The 24,848-nt window shown below is 38.0% G+C and overlaps 3 protein-coding genes across 20 annotated transcripts; 1 reads left to right on the forward strand and 2 right to left on the reverse strand.

The window, feature by feature from the left end:
• Window positions 1-288: 288 nt before the first annotated feature.
• On the forward strand, window positions 289-20,769 carry LOC135641015 (acetyltransferase At1g77540-like). Of its 2 annotated transcripts, XM_065155976.1 has the most exons (5): window positions 289-479; window positions 558-803; window positions 3,464-4,200; window positions 4,395-4,504; window positions 20,619-20,769. In XM_065155976.1, the coding sequence occupies exons 3-4, from the start codon at window positions 3,862-3,864 to the stop codon at window positions 4,464-4,466; spliced, it is 411 nt and encodes a 136-aa protein (XP_065012048.1). In that variant the 5' UTR covers window positions 289-479; window positions 558-803; window positions 3,464-3,861; the 3' UTR covers window positions 4,467-4,504; window positions 20,619-20,769. The 2 variants fall into 2 exon arrangements, with proteins under 2 accessions (XP_065012048.1, XP_065012047.1); XM_065155975.1 differs by lacking the exon at window positions 20,619-20,769 and having other exon boundaries at window positions 4,395-4,638.
• LOC135641016 (F-box protein 7-like) lies at window positions 5,318-20,034 on the reverse strand. Of its 16 annotated transcripts, none has more exons than XR_010497521.1 (10): window positions 19,656-20,034; window positions 13,974-19,561; window positions 13,643-13,898; window positions 8,347-8,433; window positions 7,144-7,444; window positions 6,691-6,764; window positions 6,115-6,168; window positions 5,991-6,026; window positions 5,803-5,877; window positions 5,318-5,673 (listed from the first exon to the last, which is right to left on the reverse strand). XR_010497521.1 is itself a non-coding variant. In XM_065155979.1 (10 exons), the coding sequence occupies exons 7-10, from the start codon at window positions 6,132-6,134 to the stop codon at window positions 5,430-5,432; spliced, it is 372 nt and encodes a 123-aa protein (XP_065012051.1). In that variant the 5' UTR covers window positions 6,135-6,168; window positions 6,691-6,764; window positions 7,332-7,444; window positions 8,347-8,433; window positions 13,643-13,898; window positions 13,974-19,561; window positions 19,656-20,034; the 3' UTR covers window positions 5,318-5,429. The 16 variants fall into 16 exon arrangements, 6 of the variants coding, with proteins under 6 accessions (XP_065012051.1, XP_065012053.1, XP_065012054.1 ...); XR_010497522.1 differs by having other exon boundaries at window positions 5,776-5,877; XR_010497523.1 differs by having other exon boundaries at window positions 5,965-6,026.
• A 141-nt stretch (window positions 20,770-20,910) lies between the features above and the next one.
• LOC135584222 (uncharacterized) lies at window positions 20,911-24,737 on the reverse strand. Of its 2 annotated transcripts, XM_065155974.1 has the most exons (3): window positions 24,526-24,737; window positions 22,051-24,275; window positions 20,911-21,647 (listed from the first exon to the last, which is right to left on the reverse strand). In XM_065155974.1, exons 2-3 carry the CDS (start codon window positions 22,739-22,741, stop codon window positions 21,046-21,048), a joined length of 1,293 nt encoding a protein of 430 aa, XP_065012046.1. In that variant the 5' UTR covers window positions 22,742-24,275; window positions 24,526-24,737; the 3' UTR covers window positions 20,911-21,045. The 2 variants fall into 2 exon arrangements, with proteins under 2 accessions (XP_065012046.1, XP_009404894.2); XM_009406619.3 differs by having other exon boundaries at window positions 22,051-24,737.
• Between the last annotated feature and the right edge of the window lie 111 nt (window positions 24,738-24,848).

The raw sequence follows: 24,848 nt of genomic DNA on the forward strand, positions 1-24,848 counted from the left end.
AAAAATTATATTAAGAATTTTATATTTATAAAAAGAAAAATTTTATTTTTATTTTTTTACGTCATTAATTCTATTGACGAAAATATCATAGGATTTAATATTACTAATTCTGTTTCATTTTGATTTATCATGATATTTAATATAAAAAAGAAAATTAAATATTTTATTTTTATTTATTAATATAAGGATACTAATATAATTTTTGTTTTTCTCATCTTAAATGACAATAACACCCCCATCGGTGTCTCCAAATTATTCTTATGGCCCTGTAATTTTGATGAGAGTTAGATGAGGGCAATTCCAGAAGCTTCGCAACCACCAGAGGCCATGCCACCCCTTTCGCCTCGCCAGACGCTTTCGGCTTCTCTTCCTCCGGTTAAAGCGAAGTCGGGGAAGGAATGGAGAGGCTCTCAGGGTTTCGTTGATCGTCGTGGCGATGTCCACCTTCAGCGGCGACGAAACCGTCCTCGTCTTCTCCTGTGAGCTCCCGATTCCTCCCCCTTCCCTTTCACTCCATCGAAACTCTTGGTGGTTTCACCTTCTGGTGTCGTTTGCAGGCAAGGGGGCGGCGTACGGGATGGCGTCCATGGGCGTGACGCGACCGGAGCCCGTGATGAAGTCGATCATGCTCGTGGTCAGTGCTCGGGATCTACGGATTGATTATCGCTGTGATCATAAGCACCAGGAGTAACCCACAAGGCGTAGTCGTATTACCTCTTTGATGGCTATGCTCATCTCTTCTCTGGGCTTGCTGGTTCGTCTGCGGGCATGGCGATCGGCATCGTCGGTGACGCTGGTGTTCGGTATAACTCTTTAGATTTCTCTCTTTATATATATTTCTCTATACGCATACACATATACACCTTTCAATTGCCGAACTACTGATGGATTGAATGTGATTCATGATTCTTCTTGGTGAAGTTTGAGTCGTCACTAAAGTTAGATATCCCAAGGCACTTGTATTGAAATCTGAATTGTCACATTCGTATCTGTTGCTGAATAATTGACTAGATAATTTGATGTGGCTGAGTCATTATTCTGATGATGCCTGTACTCTTTTGTTTCTTGCTTTCCTTTGTTATACAAGTGATTACTTTATGTTGGATTCAGCTTTCTTTGAGTGAAATGGACAATGGACAATAAGGAGACTAAGGAGCCATGCTGGTAGATTATGGTTTAAGCTTATGGGAAGCTTTTCTTTTTTGATGAATCACAATATGTGATTGAATTTTTATGTTTCTTGTTGTCTTGGAATAGTATTTTCTTTATGATTGAGAAATTTTAGTCCATTCGAGCTCCTGTCAGGGTTGTCAATTAATGTGATATATATATATATATATATATATATATATATATATATATATATATATATATATATATATATATCATCTATCTTTGACCACTTCCATTGCATACTTGGTTTATTGCTTCATTGCTTTTCTTTGTGTTAGAGTAATTTATCCTTTAAAAGATGTATACAATGTATATCTGTGTAGCAATTGACTAAAATTATCCGATTCATGTAATTGTGATTTTTTTACATTTTCTTTCTATGGTCAAAATATCTATGGTTTACTAGATTAAATAAAACATGTGTGAAATCTGAAATGCTTATGCAGTGGAAAACTGAACTGGATTAATGGTTAACAATTCTTGGAGAACCAAAGGGGATTCTGATTAAGTGTACTCCATTGGATCTTGTTTCTTATGGTTATCTCGACAAGTTGCAACTTAGGTTTCTGATTACAAGAAAAAAGGTGTTAAATGATCTTGTAGCCTGATGCAAGTCTCAATGCTTTGCCGGATATTGTCTTTGAACAAAGAAAAATATCTTTATCATAAAAAATCATAAGCATGTCTCAGAAATTTGTCTTTGTTGGCAAAGTGGGTAGTCACATAGTTTGTCACACTATCGTGTCTCAATTTTAGCATTGACAAATTGGATAATATCCATATGAACATGAGGTCAATGTTTTGTGCTAGCATGTCATTATAAGCCTATGATTCTAGAAAGTTACCATGCTTTATTCTTTTGGCCCTGAACTTCAGTCAAAGCTCTTTGTGGGCAAGATTCTTATTAAGCGAATTCTCAGAAAAGTTTATAATTTTGAGAATTTCTTGTAGAGCATCTTAATCTTGAAAAAAATTTCGTAGAATGTCATTTTTTTTCCGTAAATGATCATTGTCCCCCTAGCTCTCGTTGGACCCATTGCCGCCTCCGCCCTGCATCGTCGCCTTACATGTCTTTGTGTTGCGCCCTACATCGTGCTTGCATGTGGCCTTCGCGTGAGGGTTGTTGTTGCCTTTGCAGCCTTGTCGGCGCTTATCAGACTCATTTCTACACACATGAAGGCGATGATATATTTGACGAGGGCCAATGGGGTCCGTGGAGGTGGCCCTTGTGCCTTCTCCTTTCTCGCGAGAGGGCTACAAGCGAGCACGATGAGGGTCGGTAGGCAGGGCAGATAGAGGCGATCAGGCTCGGGTTTAGGGTTGCGAGTGGTGATGGGGGGCCCTCGCATGAGGGTTGCAGGTGACGACAAGCCCTTACGTAAGGACTACAAGCGACGAGCTACAAACAATGGGCTTTCACATGAGGGCTACGAGAAGTGGCACCTCTCGTATTCCCTTCCTTCCTCGTGTAGTGGCAGGGTTACCGGAGGTGGTGGCAGCCCTCGTGTGAGGGCTGTGAGTGGCAATTCAGGACGGAGATGATAGTGGGTCCAACGGAGGTAGGGGTAAAATGCTCATTTTCACGTTACCAAAGGTAATCTGCTGAATTTTTCAAGTTGGAGTGCTTTACAAAAAAATTTTGAAGTCAGAGGCTCTTTCTGGGAATCAGCCTTATTCTTATTCTCATTTTGGCTGTATGGTCTCGTTGTTGGCATCATACTTTTCTGTGGGTTGGTCAATCTAGCGCAGCGCAAACTAAGAAACACGAGCAGCTATATTTGGCATTTTTAATTATGCTCGTTTATTCATATTGAACATGCTCACAAGGCTTATCGTCTATTTGAATTTATTGTGGTTGGCATGCTTTATATCAAGAAAGATTCTTCTATTCAATTTTCTGATATGTATATTAATTTTATTTTAATCATACAAAGGGTAAGTATCGAAAACACAAGTAGTAATTTGCTTATAACGCTTGACTGCCTCTGGGTTTCTAACACAACCAGTCAATGCCTTTGACAAAATGGTTTTATTTACACAGTGACGCTTGCTTTTTCCTTGTTTTGAGTATTTCTTTTTGTTGATTGAGATTCCAGCTTCCTTTACTTATGAATACACTAATCGAGCCAAGCAGTAAATGCCTTTGACAAAATGGTCTTATTTACACAGTGATTCTTGCTTTTTCCTTGTTTTGAGTATTTCTTTGTGTTGATTGAGATTCCAGCTTCCTTTACTTATGAATACACTGATCGAGCCAAGGAAAGAAAATTCTTTACTTAAATCTTTGCAGATTCTTGATGTGGTTGCCAAGTGATCCGAGTCATTCATGCTGCATTGAACATGGAAGTGCAAAAGGCCGCATTCTGATTTGCCATGATTACCTGCGGGTCTTTAGCAGAAGAAGTCTACTAGCAGCGAGCGTATTACGAGGAAATGGCCTGAGACTTGCTAAATCAAGAAATGCAAGATTTCTTTCTTTCATTGATTTGGAAATAGCCGAAGCAGCGAATCCGTCTTTTGATGCAAATCACGCGAGGAATGTATGGTTAGATCTGACTCGGTCGGATCGCTTTTGGTCATTAGGCTCGCGCTGGATTCTCCAACCGGTCCGGTTCGATCTCGGCGGTCCGGCAATATCCTTTTTATAAACCACGATGTCGATTAGTAAAAAGGGTTGGTTGGGGCGCGATGGCGAAGAGGGCGGACGGCGATTCCTCAACGGTGAAGGAGGCTCGGCCGCCGGTGATCGTGTGGAACAAGGAAAGGGAGAGATTTGAGACGGAGGACAAAGAAGCCTTCCTCCAATACCACCTCAGAGACGTTGGCCTCGTGGCGGCGGCCGCGAACAGCAGCGACAATCCCGAGCAGGAGAAGAGGAAGGGGGCGGCGGTGGTGATGGACATGGTGCATACCTACGTGCCGAGGAGCAAGCGGGGGATGGGCCTCGCCGCCCTCCTCTGTGACGCCGCCTTCGCTCACGCCCAGTGCCACTCCATGCTCGTCATCCCCACCTGCTCCTATATCTCCGTAATCTTCCACCCTACTTTCTGCCCATTTTAATCACTTTACTCTATTAATAGCATGCGCCAAAAAAGGATTTCCTTTCCTTGTAGTAATCCGATAACCATGCACAAGGATCTATACGCAGAATGTTTTGTTTTCGAGGAGAACAAGAATTGTTCTCGTTGCAGATACTGATTTCCTTGTGGTTCTTGTGGCAGGATACTTATCTTCCTCGAAACCCTGCGTGGAAGTCTCTGGTATGCAATGGGGAGCCAAAATCAAGCATGTAACGTAAAGATCTGCTAAGGATCATAGAAGCCTGTGAAAGGTAATAGTTCTTCCTTTTGTTTTGTTGAGTTTTCTGCATTACCTTATATAGTTACCATGTGATGGAATTATCTTTAGTTTGTGTGGGAAAATAATTTGTGTGAATGCATACAAGTAGTCTGCAATTTCTTCTTATTTTTCTTGTGTCATTTTTTGCATGAATAAATCATCTTGATATAATGGTGAGTGACTTAGTGGCTGCTGCTCCATGTAATGGTGGATATGCCTGAACCCTGATAGGAGATGAACCCACATTTTACAGTACCTGTTTTGACCATGGAGTGCAAAGCCCAGAATATAACTTGTTTGTCATGCCATATAAAGCAACTCAAGTAGGATAACTATATAAAATAATTGGAAGGAAAGAATTGATAACATAATTGTTAATGAAAACACAATTCTTTTACAAAATTTATTCCACTACTGAATCCATAAAAATCTATGCTGCACCCATAGCTCCCAAAATAAAAAGGGCATAACATACTTTTGTGTGCAAGTACAACAACAGTATCAGCATAATCAAACTAAGTAGATAGATTATAGTTTATTGGCATTAGAAATGAGCTATTTTACAATGATCTTAGAGCTGTAGAAAGAGAGGATGCAGGGCATCTCAAGGCAGAGATATCCACAAGGAGAGATGAGCCCCATGCAATCACTAGACTAACTAAAGAGCAGGCCACACTGAATTCACAATAATGAATAGCAAAAGACATGTTGTGTTTGCAATTGAGATAATTTTTTTTCTTTATTTCAGTTTATATGCATCAGTATATGTGATTGTCTACCACAGTTACACAATGCAGTGGCAGAGTTGCCGGCAAACTGCTTTTTTTAGAACATTCATATGTTATTAACAATAATGCTCAATAAAAATAACTACTTACCTTACCAACATCATTGTTGAGATGGCTTAACAAGAAAACTTAGGGAATAAAACCTTCTATAGGCAGTAGTACCTCTTCAAATGGAACAAACACAAAGGGTGTCAAACCCCTGCTGTGTGAAATAGCAGGCACATCTGGATCATGTGTCTCATTTTCTTCCCAACCTTCCACAATTCTAAGCATATAATCTCCATGATCATTCACCTCACTTTTATTTACACCAGTCGTAACAAGTTTCAAGAGATCAAGCCGATTGTTCGCCCCCACAGCTGTACCTCCGAGCCTGAAAAATACAAGTAGACATAGGATCTTTAATTCAGGAAATAGAAGCTGTACTAGTACTGTCTCTTAACCAAAGAAATGGTTGGTTCATCACGGTATTCACCAAAGGCAGTTTTAATTAGTGCAGTACCCGAGTTCCATCCTTAGCAGAGTATATCGCAAGCCTGGGTACAAGAGAGCAGTTTCAAGCAATATTGCAGTAACTCTGTGGCCAAGAAAGAATAACCGAGACGACAAATTATACGGTAGATATTTCATAATGAGTATACATCAAAGAATGTATCATACTAGCCTGGTCTTGGGTTAAAACATAGTCACCTTTGAAGACACAATCAGCCTTTGATGCAAAGATATCTGCTTGTTAATAACAACTCTTATGTGAATACAACATGATATCAAAAATGAGATTCCTCGTACCGCATTACAGTTCCAGAACTCAGACCTTATAGAGGAATTTGCCATTTGGATAAAATCTCAAGTGCCGGCAGTGACAGACCTGCAATGCAAATATATCATTAACGAAATGAAATATATAATTCTTATCTAAGCATGAGAATTCCTGCAGCAGTAACCATCTTAAAGACATCATGCAAAAGAACAAACTCTAAGAAATTCGTCACTACTTTGCGAGCTAAATATAATCGAAGCCGCCTTTATTATAGGCTGCTTCTTTTGGAGCCATTACTGTCATTTGATTATCTGCAAAAGTAAGCTAAATATAATCGAAGCCGCCTTTATAGGCTGCTTCTTTTGGAGCCAGTCATTTGACTATCTGCAAAATTAAGCTAAATATAATCGAAGCTGTCTTTATAAGCAGTTTCCTTTGGAGCCATTACTGTCATTTGATTATATGCAAAGTTACAATTTACTATATCACATGTGTGTCAAAAAGATGCAGAAAAATATCATACATTAGTGGAAGGACAAAAAGCTGCCATGCCTCATGAACAGGACGAAAACTATAGAAATGTATAATGCTGCATGGGCAGGACAAAAAAGCTGCTGAATAATATCATACCACGTGGACAGGATTTGTCACTTCCCACTCTGCAACCCCTGTACGAATGTAGGTGTTTCGGCTAACATAGAGACCTGATAAGATGAGGAACTTGAAATTTTATGATCCCCAGAAGAGATGTCTAAAAACATATATGAACCCAGAAGATTAAATAATGATAGAATCATGAAAAAGAAAGTTGATAAATGGGTTCTTGAAATTTGCAGGCAAGGACATGAAAATGTTCTTCAGTCAAAAAGGTTCCTTTTCAGGAATCTGCTGCACCTAAGAGCCCTTGAAAGGCATGATAAGGTCTGGTCTATTAAGTAGGCCAGCATGACACCATAAAAACATGAAAAAGAAGGAAAGTAGTCCAGATATAAATTAGTGTTTGGCTTTAATAAAGTGATATAAAAAGGTGGAAAGCTCTCCTACTTATGCAGCACAACACATCCATGAATGACCAATAAGTACCATCGTTTCTAATTCTTGGTCTCTGAAACCACATTTTCCTCCAAGAACCATCATACAAGGACTGGACAATTCTGTAATTTGCCTCTGCTCCAGAACTCTTCATAAGCAGGGGGGACTTGTAAGCATTAGTCATTACAGTGATGAGCAAAAATGACCATGAATTGTTTCTGAAGATTTTATGTACCTACCAAATTCTAAGGCATGCATCGCGCCACAAATTAGGATTGCGAATGGTATATCGCCACTTGCGACAGACACATGCAGCCCTCCCCATCGCGTACGGGCTCATCCGTGCAAAAACCTGTGTTGAACAGGCATAGGTGATTAACTGTTAAAATATTTTCACAGCTTGAGTTCAAGAAATTGTTTGAGAAATAACTTGATTGTGAACTTGGAAAGAACTAACAAAAATGTCGAGACATGGTAGATGATGAAAATAATAAAAGATAAGAATAATTATTGAAGAATTTTATTGAAAAAATGAAAAAGCTTAAATACATTAAGCTATCCCTCTCCTATTTATATAGATTAGGAGAAAGAATTTTCCTCAACAGAATAGATGATTTCCTCAATAGAATAGGAAAATTTCCTCATATAGTTGAAAAAATCTTATCAGTAGAAAAGCTACCATATCCGTTCATCAAATCCAAGACCAAGTAAAATAAAAAGTATAGAAGAAGATTTTTTCGGTTAATGCATTCCATGAAGGATCACACAATATGATATGATACTTGATAAGTTAATAAATCATCTCTAACTCGCCTCTAACTCTGGAAATGGTTGTTAGATATTGTTGTATCCATCTCATAATCCGCCTATCCATTATGCTAATGTTATCCAGAGAGAAGCACAAACTATCAAACCAATGCAGCATATCTTACTACATGTGCAATTTGCCCAATTTAGCTAAGAGCAATTCATCCGGCAAACATTGGTGTATTAGAGCTGGGTCACTGAAAGGTTTACTGCTGATGCTTCCAAAGGGAGCAACAGGCCGGACCCTATTCCCATAAAGATCTGAATAGAGAACCAAAACATCAGACCAATTAGTACCACTAAAATCCTATAGCACTCACATTATTTAGTGAATTCCAAAGATCATGTAAAGAAAAATACAAAACCAAACTACAGCTGAAGATAACATTTAACAAACAACTAGGAAGTAGCAAATCCGGGTTAAGTATAAACTACAGCTGAACTTACTTAACCAAGGTCTCTCTGTTCCCATAAATTGCACAGTTCCCAGACGAGAGAATGGGCTAAGTTCTGATGGAACTGGGATGGAGATGTCTGCCAAAATGCATTATAAATTCAGTGTCGAAGTAGCGAAAAATGACTCATAAAAAAGTTGTGCAACATTTTGTAGACATATGATAAAGATTAATGTGAATGGAAAAACAACAGCAGTAACATTTTGTAGATCCTTTTTTACCACTGAGCTGTGTGTAGAATGATATCCTTAGCAAACCTAAGTGCAACCTCATCGTTAATCCTAATCGACTTAACTTGTGGAATCTCTAGATCTCCTTTGAATATGTTCATGTCATCTTAAGCATCTATCTATCTTCTCATTTTATCGTCTATCGAAGCTACACTTAATTGCTTATGATTAAAAACACTTGTTATTATATCTTTTCTAATATCCTTATGCATTAACCTAAAAATTCACTTCTCAACTATGTCAGCTTCTTGTACATATTATTTCCTAATTTCCCAAGATCCATTAATCATACAACCACTTAAATGATCTACTGATAAAATAATTAGAAAACTCAATATGTACATGATTATGTGCAAGGAAGTTCTGCTCATAATGAATCACAAGAAAATTTAACAGTGACAGAAATCTTTAAAATAGAAGCACAACTACTGAGCACAAAAAAAACTTTGCGAAATTTGTCATCATGCTTTTGTCCAATGCAGCGGTAAAGGAAAAATTACTATATGGTCGTTCGTACCAAATACAAATATACTAGCATATGTTCAGAACCCTTATTGCTTGGACCCTGTTATATAACACAAGACTTGTCAAGGGGATCAAGTGTTGGATCATGATGATTAACATCCATGTTACAGAGAAACCATGGCATATCCTCCGCTGAAAAACATTTTTGAAACAGTTTCACCAACAACTAATTGATGCTCGATTCTACATTTGATTTAAATCAGATATGCTAAATACACTGTTCATGATTGATTCTGGTATTGAAACTCCAGTGATAAAGCAATGATACCCTTGCAAATAATATGATGCACTAGTTTTGCTTTCTTCCTTTTATAATCCCTTTTTGTCAGAAACCCGAAGAGTAATACTTCTGTCACAAGCATCGAACATTTTGGGGGTCTTGTTTAGATCCTAAACATCCTGATAATGTCTTCTAGATAGGGATCAGCTACTGTATGAATGATAATATGAACCTCTTATACTAGTGAAGAAACCAACAACTACCTAAACTATCCATGCTGATAATTAATTCAGTGTAAAGATACCACAAATATAGAAAATATTCTTGTACACTATTCAGAATGCCTTCTATTTCATTCCTTTCCCTTCATACAAGCACACGATGATATACACATTTTAAAAACATACCTCCTAGAAGGTGCCACTATTTCTTAAATTGATTTTTCCTTTTGAGAGGCTCATTGGTGTTTGCCCAAGCTGAAATTCTTACTTTTCCAATAAGCTGATAGTCAAGATGCAGTGCCTGTACTTGATTGGGCACTAATTACTAAAACAATCATCACATATAGAGTTTAGTAGAATTTAAAACAGTGATTTAAAAAGGCGCTCGCCTAGGTGCTCGGGCGAGGCGAGGAGAGGCCCGAGCACCTCGCTTCACTTCCAGGCAGCGCGCTTCAAAGAGGCGCCGCCTGGGCGCTCGCCCGAGCCCAGACGCTAGGCGCTTCGGGCGAGCGCCTGGGTTAAACTAGGCGACCGAACCAACGTTTTAGGTCTGGTTCAGTCTCCGGTGCTTTAGTTGGTTCAATCGTACCAACTAAAGCACCGATATCAGCTGTCGCTACCCAACCCTAACCTTGCTCATTGTCGCTCTCGCTCCCGCTGCTCGCCGCTGTCGCTGCTACCGTTGTCTTCGCTCCTGCAACCGTTGCCACTGTCGTTGCTCCCGCTACCACTGCCTCCTTACACTCTCACTCCTGCTCCCGCTCTCGCTGTCGCTTCCTCTTTTCTCAGTCAGCACCCCCTTACACTCCTCTTCCTTCTTCTCCTTCTGTATACTGTTAACAATATACAGTACACTGTTAACAGTATACTAGTAACAATAATATATTTGTATTTATTAGATTAATAATATATTATTTTGATTTTAATACTATTAATTTTTATTTATTTGAAATTATTGTTAGGTTTCAGGATAAATGACAAGTGTATAGAGCAACTCAATAGAGTCTCCAATGGCATTAAAAAAAGATCCTGCATAGAAGTATAATTATATGAAGGATCCGAAAGATCCTAATGCAGTGACTTGCATATTCTACGATAAGACTATTAGAGGTGGTATTTTTTGTGCAAAACAACATATAGTAGAAAATTTCAAGAATGCAACAGCTTGCAAAAAGTGTCCACATGAGGTAAAAGAAGAGTTGCTGAGTTATATGAATGAAAAGAAGACACAAAAGAATGAATCTTACGGGAATTTACCAGAAGACAATGTTGAACATCTTAGAGATGAAGAAGAAGATTATTCTATGAGTATTAACCCAAATGGGAAAAAAGTATATGATAAAAAAAGAAAAGAAGTTATGAGTACTAAGAAGGGTAAAAAAGACCTATGGATCTATATATGTTTCAAGGATCCCAAAAGCAACAAGGGCAAGCAGGAGGCCCAAAATTTAGACAAACAAATATAAGTGATGCTTGTGATAAAGAAATAAGAGGAAGAACAATTCAACACATTGCTCGGTTCTTCTATCAGACTGGTCTTCCCCTTAGTACAACTCGTTTAGATAGTTTTAAGGATATGATTGAAGCTACTGGAAGATATGGTGCGGGATTAAAATCTTCAAGTTATTATAAGATGCAAAATGAGTTTCATTGTTGCAAAATGAGTTGAATTATATAAATGACTTACTAAAGGGTCATAAAGAATCATGGGCAACATATGGTTGCTCTATTATGTCAGATGTTTGGACTGACAAGAGGCGCATGAGTATAATTAATTTTATGGTTAATTGTTCTTTATGGACTATATTTGTGAAGTCAATAGATACTTCATCTTTTGTAAAATCTGAAGATAAGATATATGATTTACTTGACAACTTCGTGGAAGAAATTGGAGAACAAAATGTCGTTCAAATCATAACCGACAATGGAAGCAACTATGTATTAGTTGGTAATATTCATCTTTTGAATTTTTTAATTATTTTATCTTCAATTAAATGTGTTAAACTCTTAAGTCTTATCATTTTTGTTATCCTTTGTCTCAGGTAAATTACTTGAAACAAAAAGATAATACTTATATTGGACTCCATGTGCAGCACATTATATTGATTTAATGTTGGAGGATATTGAAAAGATCTTAGGCATCAAGAAAACCCTAAAAATGATAATTTTTGTTATTGGATTTCTTTATAATCATATTGGGACTTTGAATATGATGAGAAAATTTACAGGGAACAAAGAATTAGTGAGATATGGTGTCACCCGATTTGCTACTTCATTCTTGACATTACAGAGCGTGCATCGTTAAAAACATAATCTGAGAACATGTTTACCTCTGAGAAATGGGTGATAAGCAAATGGGCAAAAGAAGCAAAAGGCAAGAGGGCTACTGATATCATCTTAATGTCATCCTTTTGGAATCATATAGTTTATACATTAAAGGTAATGGGCCCTCTTATTCGAGTCCTTCGATTGGTGGATAACGAAAATAAGCCTGCAATAGGATATATTTATGAGGCTATGGATAGAGCAAAGGAGACGATTAAAAAATCTTTTAATGAAAATATAAAAAAAATGATAAAATTTTTACAATCATTAATGAACGATGGAATTGTCAACTTCATCGTCCCTTACATGCGGTAGGATATTATTTGAACCCTGAATTTTTTTATAAGATTAAATCTGTTGGGTTTGATGTAGAAGTTTTGGATGGGTTATATCAGTGCGTTGCAAGATTAGTTCCCAACCTTGAGGTTCAAGATAAAATTATTCGTGAATTATCTTTATATAAAAATGCCAAAGGTTTTTTTGGAATTCCAATGGTCGTTCGATCCAGGACAACTACGTCTCCAGGTATTAATAATTTGATATAATTAATTTCATATATTATGTTACTATGTTATTGCTAATAATAACATAAATTTTACAACTGAATGATGGAGTCTATTTGGAAATTCCACCGCGAACTTTCAGTAATTTGCTATCAAAGTACTTAGTTTGACATGTAGTGCTTTGGGTTGCGAGCGAAACTAGAGTGTCTTTGAGCATATAAGGATCACTAAATATTTTTATTTTAATTAATTTATTTATTCAGATAGATGTATTAATATATTTTTAAATTATATGACATGACAGATTCACTCGAAGAGAAGAAATCAGTTGGAACATCAACGATTGCACGATCTTGTTTACATAAAGTATAATCAAGCTTTGAAGGCTCGTCATGATTTACAAAATAGAATTGATTCAATCTCATTGCAAGATATTGATGATTCAAATGAGTGGTTGGTAGGAGAAATGGGTGCTAACTTGCAAGATGCCGAAGATGAGCTTGTATTTGAAGATGATAGATTGACATGGGGAGATGTGGCACGAGCTTCAGGTGCTGGAGAATTACAAACATATACAAAACAGATGACAAAGAGAAAAATGAGTGCAAAAGCATCAAGCTCGGCTCCTGCTATTGTTGAAGACATAGAGAATGAAACATATTTTGATGAAGAGGAAGAAGTCTGAAGAAAAAGAGGAAGAGGATGAATTCAATAAAGATGATTTGTGTGAAAATAACGATAATATTGATTATGATGAATGACTTTGATGTAAAATTTTATTGTTTTGAATTTTGAAACTTTTTGTTAATATGATATTGTGATTTTGTATCTAAGAGTTTCTTAATTTAATAGCATATTTTTATTTAAAATTTTAAATAATTATATTTATTAATTATATTATATATTTTTATATTTTAGCGTCTCGCTTCGCTCGGACGAGTGCCTAGCGTCTCGAGTGTTTTTGGACCTTAGCGCCTTTTGGCACCTAACGCTTTTTAAATCACTGATTTAAAAGCAAACTAAACATTTTAACACTTTGGTTTTTCTTTGTGTGATCCTAAGGCTGAACACACACAAAATTTTGAAGCTCTGGTGTGAATTATATAAGTAGCAACATTTATTTGTTTAGGCAAAATTCATACGAACAAGGAAGTCTAGAGCAGTTTAGGTAGATCCCTGGATTATCCAGAAGGTTGAGTTCATTGCTAGGAAGAAGATTACTAAGAAAAAGCAACTCAAAACTTAAAACCACCAAAGGCACTACCTGGCTGGAATCAGTGATGTGATCTTGTACTCTATGTGGCCTTGCATTAAGGTCAAACAATGTAGGACCAAGCCTGTTACGATTTATGTCTAGCTTGGAGATGGAAACGGGAGGCATCCTGCAGCAGTCCATCTTCTCTAATGTTTTCAAGAAATTGTTTTTTATGAAGTACGATATTATTCTCCAACCTAACTTCGGTGTTGTCATGATGCTGCAGCATGAGATCTTCAAAGTGACCAGGTTTATCTTCCAAAAACTACATTGAACAAATTTCATGTTAATTAGCATACATGGGTGCTGTTTATTTTTGTATTATTTGGGGACACTTTACCTCAATTTTCTGCCTTAACAAGAGATATTGCTCGTTGGATCTTTTGCCTCCCACATGCACAATTACATCACATTCCATGCAAAGTGAAGATCCATCTATTACACAGAAAAAGAAAGCTACCAGAAAAGTTGATGAATTGATTAGTATAGAGCATCACATAACATGTACTCGTAAATCTGAAAGAGAGTAGCACTTTAAGGAGCAACACAAAAAGCCAATCTTGAAACCATTTCCTCATTAAAATTTTAGAACTCATAGGACAGTTTGTTGCCTTTTTCTGCCCCATCTATATATAGATACATACAATATCAACCTGTTTGCATTTCAAAATTTTGGACTAAGATGCTGACGTTATTATAATCAATGTTTTGGTACTTTAAAAAATTATGAAAAAACACAAAATATTTATTTTTTTCATGTTTTTCTATTTCTAGAAATATTGTCTTTGGATTGTTTCTGTGCGATATAGGTGACTAGGGTATGAGTCATAGAAACAATTCATCCCCCCATAAACAATTCATCCCCTCGTAGAACAGACTGAATACATTAGCCCTCACCATACATTAGCCCTCACCATCCGTTTTTTTTGTTTGGTGGTCATCACTTTCTATCCAATTCTCAATCTGATTTTTCCTTTCCATCTCGTTGGTTAGTAGAAAGATTAAGATGGATAAAAAATTATGTTTTCAACTTTCGACTATTAATTTATATTTTCCTATTTTTGAAATTTCAGAAGTAGAGATGTCTACTTCTGAAATTTTGTGAGGTTTTTCAATAATGAAAAAAAAGTAGTCAAACATGCCTTTTATTAGGTAGTTTCCATCAAGCAGGATAAAGTGCTTGCTTGTACTATGTGATTATTTGATAAGGTAACAATGAATTATAAATCGAATTAATACAACAAAGAGAAATCTCACAATGCAATAAAATACACTAAACAGGAAAATGCTTTTTATTCTCAAGAAAATCAGCATCGGAAAATTTTTCAAATGCTTTCTGGAAACAATTGCGAAACATGTTTTCCATAAACACTCACTATAAACACCTTCTAGGATGCTGAAATCTATAACAATGGATTTCATCAGGTAGGAAGAAATGCTTGGTAGAACTATGTAATTAGCTTGATAAGAAAAGTCAGTTTGTAAATTAATACTAAGAGAAATTTGAAAACATGACAAAGTATATAATGAAAATGGCTAAACCTGGTGATTTCTCACATATGTCACATTGACCAACAGCGCTTGGTTCTGCAATCTGTACCCTTATGTGTCTGCTAGCCAACTTATTACAAGTATGAACCTACACCATTATTAGAATCTATTTCTTCATGAAACAATGATATCTAGAAACAACAAAACAGTGAAATTTAAAAACAAAATAGTTCACATTCCTCTCAAGTTTCTCAATGATGACATGGTCGATGTTTCCAAAAGATATGGAGTGTGCAGACCAAACAGAAGAGTGTGAACAGCTGACAAAACACTTATTCAGACAGAAATAAAAAATTCAGAATAATATGTCCTGCAACGATATAAACATATACATCCAAATCCATGAAACCAATGAATATATTTGGTAATGTAATGATAAAAGGATAGTAATAGAGATGTCTATATATTAGGCTAACCAACTAGAAGGACCACACTTCTAACAAATAAAGTACGTTGAGGAGATAGGAGAAAACAGATTGAATAGTTATTAGGCTATATATTCATGTCGCACTGATTTGCGGTAACAGTTATCAAGTTCAACTCTTATCTAAACTTACTTTATCAGAAAGTGGAATGCCAATTTTAGTATGTCTATGTGAAGTTGACTGTCAGTTTATGGTCCAATCAAGCAATTGTTTTATTTTTTTAATCAATAAATTACTCCCATCCAACATTCATCTCTTTTGCAGTCTTGAGAATATTGGCATCAATGGAAAGTACTTTCAAGTTTCAATGCAAGGAAAACCCCCTGAAAAACATTTATCAAACTTGGTAGATGGTCATCAGTGGCAGTGTGAATGAGACGAACTATGGTACTGGGTTTAGGTGATAAATAATTTCAGCTACTCGTAAATGGTTAAACATTTGGAAAAAAGTTAAACCTTCTTGTCACATGGGCCACAGAGAGCAGCCTCATCTGTGGCACAAAAGATGACTGCAGCAGCACCTTCGCAAACATCACATAGTGTGCGCATGTTTGCAGTGAGCAAAAGCTTGCTCCTTCTCTCAGATAGCACACTTGTGTTGGTGCTTACCGATCACAGTAAGCTTTTAACCAAGGTGGCTACTCACCCTCTGACTTTCTTTGTACACTACCTTCTCTGTTACTGGAGCCATTCACAAACCTTCCATCGATGTAGAGAGAAAGAGAGATGATGGGAGAGGCAAGTGACAGCAAACTAATAGAGAGCATGTACAGGTGCTCGGATGTAGGTATTTATAGACTGTAGTCTCACCTCCTTGCCCTTCAATTCTAGAGTTACTACAATAATGCCCTTTTCTTTTCTCCCTTTACTCTTCCATGGATGGCATTCCATGAAACAACAGCTGTTATGACAATTTTGAAGAAGTTTTATCTTTATGTCATATACCACTACAGCATATTATCATCATCAATCAATCATCACATAATAGAGATAACAATCAGTGTCGACCTTCATCAATAGCTTCTATTTTTAAACCATGAAGAATGGTTAAGAACGGGTTGCTGGTAGTAGTAATTGTTCTAAGAATGTATCTGGATTATCACACAGCAAGATGGTGCAGTTTCTCTACAACCTGGAATAGCTAACATATGATGAATAAGTTGTTTGTCACAAGGTATGCAATTTCGAATAATACCGCTCGGTACGGACGCTACGTACCGGTTCGTCAGTTTACCGGTACACAGACCGCCCATTACTGGACGGAACGATATATATATATATATATATATATATATATATATATATATATATATATATATATATATATATATACCAAGCGATATGCCGAATGGTATAACGCTCGATATATAGTATCGTACCGTACCGAGTGAACGTCGAAACTCCGGTATGGTACGAAATTATATACCTTGGTTTGTAATACATTTTTAAGGAAAAAAAGGGAAAAACTCTCTCACCTTTCACTTCAGACAGAAGTCTGAACATAGGACATCACCAAGCACCTTACACCAGCAATATAAATAAAATTGCAATGCACTCTAATTTCTATATTTTGGCTTCTCATGCACTTAATCTTGTACAGAAACCATATGTTGAGTAATCCACAATAGGCACCTATCAATAGTGATATACACATGATATTTAAGTTCCAATGATTTAAGATTGATGCTGTAATTATCTTCCAAAATTCTTTCAGTAAAAGGCAAGAAGATGGATAATATTAGTGCAAGGGCCAAGACAGGAAGAAGAAAGGAAAACAAACCCTACCTAAAGTTTCATATACTGCCAATAAGTAAAGGAAGCATTGTCAATCATGTCACAGAATATAACTTTTCGATAAAGGATACGTGTCCTTGTGGAATTTAAACAGGTCTCCAGGGGGTACCACCGGACTATCTTAGTAGGGACCAGGGAACAAAACTTTTGCCAAAGTGAAAATGATTCAATTTTATCTGTCATTTAAAATATACTTGGGCAGGGCCAGGAATATGATACTTTCACCGACAAGATTCTGTCAACACAATCGACGTTCACAGAAATCTTTGGTGAAATCTACTCATGTCTCTGCATTTTCTCAAGGTAGCCAAAATGATTGCCTGCAAGTTCTTATCACCATATGAACAAGGCAGGAGTATGCACCAACAAAGAGTATACAAACATTTTAGTGTTGGAGAAGATAGAGAGGAACCAAGATAAAGTTGCCATCCCTTTAAGAAACCAGGAAAACATTGATCAAAATTATTGTTCTGGATTATATGTATGTCATGCATTTTTCAGTATTCATGGTCCGTAAACAAAATCCGAATTCTAGTTGATTTAGTCAACAGCCGAGTCATGTGAAAATGCACATGAAAGCTATCCTGAAAACCATGTGGTTCATCAACTGAAGAATCATGTTCAAATTAAATGTGAATACCATCTTTTGTCATAATTGTATGAGATTTAGTTTCACGGAATCACGAGGAAACAGAAGAGCAACCAAATTAGATGAAATGCTATGAACCATTAAGATTCATCTCATTCCATTATGGTAAGTAACATATATAAGGGAGTCACAAAATAAGAACTCTGATGTTTTTCTTTTCCCAAGAATTTGGAAATGATAAGCTTGTATCTCTCTTTTGCACTTTATAATTCAACCAACAAGGATTGGGTAAGAAGACTGCAAAATAGATTTCACTCCACATCATCAAGGATTGAACATGTACTCTATTTCACTATTCCTTTGATAATTACTAAGCTTGTTTGTGAGCTTGAATGTGGAGGTCCAGTGTGGACCATCACTCATTGCATTAGATATGAAGCATCAACAAGGTTATATCAGTATCACAAAGGCTTGTTACAGCAGACAGAAGAATTAATAAAAGAATCAAGTGCACAAACATGTGTCTTGTGCATGCTAAAGCTAAGAGTTTAAACAACCCAAGATCTGGTTACATACATGCCAAAACAGCCAGCGTGAGGGTATGGCGGAGGACAAATTTGTTCCTCTGAAACCAAATCTACCATAGTCAGCCAAGGATGAAGCCGAGCCAGACCTCAGCTGCCTTGTTGAGGACCAGGCTTCACTGAAGGGTAGATCACTTGCATGGTCTGGGAGCAATCCTCTGGATCTCACATTGCAGGGAAGAGTGTCACTTACAGTTATAAGATTGACACGCCTGACAATTATGATAATTGGGATAAATGGGGTTGGCACTAAATTAAAATTTGCCCAGGGGTCAAAAAAGACAAGACATCAAAGGGGCAGCATTGATTTTCCCTTTCTACTCAAAAACCCATCAGCTTAGGGTGCACAAATTACTACTCCTAGATCTCAAAAAGCATATAGTTCATGACCTGAGTTATCTGAAAGGACAATCTCAAGTCTTCTATGGTCTATACCGACAAAGACTCACCATGAATTTGCAACAAACATAAAGTCACTAAGGTTCAACTTCTAACAGAATCAACTAGGCATGGGTTAAGTATAGCCAGACCTGCTAAAACAATTATTCATAGCAAGGCCTAAAGAGTTGCAGGACATGATCATCAAGCTTCTTAAGACAAGCATGTTAGAACCTGATGTAACAAAGAAAAAGAAAATACAAAAAATTGAAGTGTATGACGTAAATCATCAATATGCAAAAGAGTATATTGATTAATCACATGATGCATTATCCAATAAGAAGAGTATGGTTCTAGAGCTAAATGCAAGGGCTCCAATTAGTTTTAATCTTGATGTTATGAGAAGAGCTCAAAGCAAACCGGTAGGTTACCTTAAAATGTATAGAAACACAATACTTGATCCTCAATGGAAAGTCACCTACACACCCAAAGCTCATTCTGGCACCAAGAAAACCTCTGGCTTCTTAGGCCCAATGGGCGTTTCGGGAACCGATGTAACGACCAGCACCATGGAAGATTTGATCGTCTTCCTTGCACTCTGATCCTGCTGGATCAAACTAGGAGATATCAGTATCACCTGCGGCAGCAAATCGTTTTTGACGCCTTGGCATACCGCATCGCCGTGATGCAGCATCACTAACCTCCTGAGAAAACAATGGCGCGAGAATTCAATGCCGCAAGTTCCTTCCTTATCATCAGCCGCAGGAGCTCCCAAGTGAAAGGCACCTTCATTTGAGGTGACGATGACGACGATGATCGCTCGGAAGGTGCGAACACGCAAGGATTCTGGTCATCAACGCGGCGGACACACAAAAAGCGATATTTGACCAGCTTGGCATGAAGGAGATCGCCCTGCGGCAGGAAGGAAACGAGGGCGAGGTTGCCGGAGGGCGGTCATGGAGATGGATGCCGCGTCACCGGGGAAGGGTTTAGGAAGGGCAGTGGAATCGGCAGCGGTCGGCAATTTGAGCCGGGTGCGGATTGACTCCCCGACTCGAGTTGCGGACCGCTAAGCGGACCGGTTCCGTCTCGGGTATTTGACGATCCACCTCAGGATGATGTGTGAATAGGACAAAGTTGGGTGAGATGGGCTTCATGGGCTTCAATAAGCCCACTTGACCCAAACAAATAATTATTTGTTAAAATATTATTTCTCATATATCAAATTATAATGATAATAATAACGATAACAAATTGTAATGCTCAAATTATAATGAAACTTTTTTTTGCAATTGAACTCTGCACAAAACATTATTATTAGTTAAATTAAGGATATTTAAATATTTATTTATATATAGATTTTAAATTAAGTCAAGTCTTTCTTGTATCTTTCTTCATCTCTTCTTGTGACATTATTAATGGAAAGACTGAGATCATGGAGATGACTTTACCTGAAAAGTGGAGGAGTCCTAAAGAGATGATGCAGAGGATGTAGTGATTCTCACAATAACAGTAAAAGGCTGAAACTAGTAAATTGGATCTGAGCTATAAACCCTATTATAGTATAATTGCCTTATTTTCATACATTTTGCCCTCAAATTTTCCTACTAACTTGCTATGGTTTACACTCTCAAGTTAATTATTTGTATTTGTTTCATGTACAGTTGGATCTAGTTATTTCAAAAGAAAGAAAGCTGGAGAGAACAGAGAGAGAATTTTTTATCTGCAGCGTTCATCATAATCATGGAGTCTGCTGCACACTGCTTATTGTCTTCCACCAGAGAGGCAACAAAGAGCTGCCAGCTCAAAATGAGTCGAGGGCTTTGTCCTCACTCCTCATGTCCTTTCTTCCATGATTCCTCATACTAAGATAGTTTAGTCACTGCTGTACTTGGTCATCATATTAGAATCATAAAGGTTTATTGAAGAAAGGAATGTGAACAACAGAGGCAAGCATAACATAAACTTGGAAGGCATGCTCATATATGATAATGCATGGCAAGCACTACAACTATAGTATGAGAAGGCTACTGGTATCTGCAAATGGAAACACAGAGGTAGAGAGAAGTGGAACAAGACATGCTGGTTGATCTAAGAACCTCTGTAGAGCACAACAAAGCAAGGAAGAATGGCGTTGGGATGAAACACAAATAGCTCGTCCAGATTAGAGTGGGTTGCTGCTGGGCCAGCGACTGAATCATACTCCTCAGTGGCATCTCGGCTCTTCTTAACTCTCCCTGCGATCACCCTGCAAACCAGCATTGCTCTCTTCTCGCCCTCCGACGAGACCTGCGCTGCGGCATGCGCCCCTCCGCTGGTGGCCATGGTTTGGATCTTCCCGAATTCATCAACGCCGAAACCATCTCGCAGAATGCTACACACGCTGCAACGCGGGGTCGATCGGCACAGGTTGGTGGAACCGTCAAGCCCAAGGGAGCACGCAAGCGTGGTGCAGTGGAACCTGAGGAGCTCATTGCCATCGGCAACGCACCTCGGGTGCTTGTTTTGGAGCCTGTTGCAGCTGCTCTTGACGGAGTCTCTGTAGTCCTCGAACCTTGAGATGGTCTTCTGGGTGTTGTGGACCTTGAGTATCCTGTCGATCTTGCAGATCGGAGCTTGCTTATCGAGCCAGCTTGACCGGAATATTATCTCAATTATCTTTCTGCTGGTGTCTTCTGCACTCAGTTCAGATGCTGTAGGGAGAACACACAATTCATAATAAGTAGGACATGAAAAATTATCACTGTTTCACTATTCACTTTCTTGTATGGAAAGGGAGTGGATGAACTAATGGAGGAAGAAGAAGGAGAAGTCTCAAGAACTTCAGAAGATGAGCCAAAACTTCATACAAAATTGGAATCAAGAATAAAGATTAGGATTTATGCTTCCATTTCAAGAAGCAGGTGGCATTATTTAATTGAGTCGACTGCTGTCTTACTCAGTTACTCACCCAAAACTAAGATATTTCATAGAGCTAATTTACTTTGTCGAGGTTTCTTCATGTCGGAAGCTAAATCAGAGATGAAACTATTCTGAATAAGTGACATTGGAATTCAATGAAGGAACAAAAGATTCAAGAGAAAAATGAGGAGTTACCTGCATGCATTGCTGTCTGGTGGAGCTCTAAATCATCAGGCTTCATAAAAATCTCCCCACAGTCAGGACAAGGACTGATGGTGAGCCTCGTAGAAGCATCTCTGGAAGGCCCGATAAGAGGATCAGCAGTAAGATGACACACGTAGCACCCAGAAAACCCCCTTAGATGCATTGCTCCAAAAGATCCTCCAAGAGAAGAAGATAAAGAGGAGGAGGAGGAGGAGGAGGCAGTTATGGAAGCAGATGAATTAGAAGTAAAGGAAGTGGAAATAGCCCCACTGGTGTCATTACAAGGGGCTTTCAAAGATCTACTGGAACTATTGCAGCTACTGCTTAAAGCCAATTTCTTATTGACTTGAGCTGTAACTGCTTCTGGGCTCAACACACATGAACTGTCCCTCATTCTGCATAGGGACACAGAACATCCAATCTTCCTGCGGCTCTTCTTCTTCTTCTTCTCTACTTCTTGCTGATATCTGTATGAGAACAAGTCTCTCAGGGATCCCCAAGAAGATCCATTGCCTGCTTCCTTATGTGCTTGCTTCTTACTCTTGCAGTTCCGGTTGATGGTTCTACTGGCACCACTGGCTTCTGTCATTGGGGAAGAGGTCTGCTTGCTGGGCTTATGGTGCTTCCTTGCTTCTGCCATTGGAGATGGGAGCTGAAGTGGATTCTCCTCTTCTTGGATCATACCAAGCTGATGGGAAAGATAAGAGGTACTCGAGTCATGGGGATAGTTCTTTTCTATTGGTGAAGCTGCAAGTGAGGTTCCCTTGTGTCTGTAGTGAGGGTCCAGTTGGGAATTTGAGTTAAATTACATAGCTTTTACAGGATGTTTACATTAACAAATGCTGTCCTTTACATAAGATCAAACCAAGTACAGGTAAATTAAGGCCAGAAACACTTGCTAAGACAATGTTGTGTGGTCCATGGAGGAGACAACTGGGAAATGGTGCTCATTGGTCATCAGTCATGATAGCTTCCCTTCACTGCAGAAGATCATGTGATGACTCTTGACAGCATGATATCCAAATTACACAAGGTGCAAATATGAGCTTATCTTGAGCAAAATCAATCTCTTTGGGGCCATTCTAAAAAGCATCACCAGGCTCAACTGGTGTGTCTTTTTAGTCACTGTTATAATTCAACCAAGTGGCTAACTAGTTCAAGAACCCCAAAAGTCCCAAACACATTAACCCTGGAGAAAGAAAATACAAGGTATGTCCAAGCAGAAATCTAAAATTTTATAAGAGCTAATTCATTTGAGTGAAAGGGGAAATACTAAGCAATCTTTAGGTGGTCTTTGATGTTTGTTTGTGCTCTGCACATTGTTACAGAAAATTCTATATTCCAAACTTGTTTATCTGTCAAAAGGTTCCATTGTATTCTTACAGGATTTTCCACCAGCTCTTCAAGGGTTAAGTTGAAGGATAATATGCCAAATGGCTCAGTGAATTCTTCTTTAAAGCAACAAGAATTACACTGAATCAGTACTGTCAAGATCAAGTGAAAATTTGACGAACTGCAAGTGTGAATCAGTACATCAATAAACAATAAACAGATCATATCTCAGTACTGCTAAGTAGGTGCTGTTTGGTGAAAGATCAGTACAGGCCAAATGTTTCTCTTTCAAAGTATAATTTCCCTTCCAGTAGTTCACAATCACAAAAGTATTATTATCACATACCTTACAACTCCAATGAATCCAAGCATCCAACTAAAGCATCTAGGAAGAAGTGCCTTATTTAGGCACCTAAAAATTGCCACCAGTAGATCATGAGTGAATGCATTAATTCGGTATTGGCAATCACATAAAGCACTATTCCCTTATTCTATTTAAAAATCTTCCTACTCTAATGATTCCAGCATCTTCTTTGTCTACAACAAATGGATATATCAAGCACGCAACTAAAGCACATAGGAAGAAGAGCCTTTTTGAGTACTACCAAACTGTAGCTAGTAAAACATATGACTGCATGCATCAGTTCCTAGTTTTGAAGATGATAAAAGCCACCCACGAAATCTGTGTAATTATAGATAAGAATCTGGGAGATCAATCACCAGGACTCCTAAGGTTAAAAATATGAAAGTGGGCAAATCAAAGCAGATTAACAATTTGCAGTGAGGAAATTATAGATGGAAGCAAAGCAATTCATACGACCAACAAGTGAGACTTTTCATGGCCACAGTAAACGAAAGGCCTCCGAATGCACAAAACTCCCAACCTGCGTGGGTAGGATGACTTCATCAGTGCAATGATAGAATACAAATATGTAAACCATGCTGCAATTATAACCTTAAAATTTCCAATGACTTGACAGTTCAACATGATATTAATCATGGTAGATCATGGGTAACAGCAGACACTTGACTTTCAGCACCCAACAAAAGCAGAATTCAGCCTTGCTCTCCAATTGAGAACTTAAAGTTACTGCAGGAGAATTTCTGATAAATTTAGAGGCAGCAAAAGAGTACCTGGTACTGCTAACATTTAGGTTCCCACATTTGCTAGATATTTCTTGTGCAGTCTGTTCTTCAACATGACCAGGGATGATCCCAGCTGCCACCAACTGAATTGAGCTACTCAAATGGCACCAGTTAAATCTCCATATTAGTTATGATACAGCTCATGCATCATGATTCCACCCAACAGAAAAGCGAAAACTACATGCACATGCATGCAAAACTCTTGTCATCTCTCACACCTCCACGATGTAAGGTAACTAGCTTGTTCCAGTATAATGACAAGAACAACCTTGGACTTCTGACAAATGGACAATGTCATAGAACATTCGCTT

The sequence above is a fragment of the Musa acuminata genome, chromosome BXJ3-6 (assembly GCF_036884655.1).
Source record: "Musa acuminata AAA Group cultivar baxijiao chromosome BXJ3-6, Cavendish_Baxijiao_AAA, whole genome shotgun sequence".
NCBI lineage: Eukaryota > Viridiplantae > Streptophyta > Magnoliopsida > Zingiberales > Musaceae > Musa > Musa acuminata.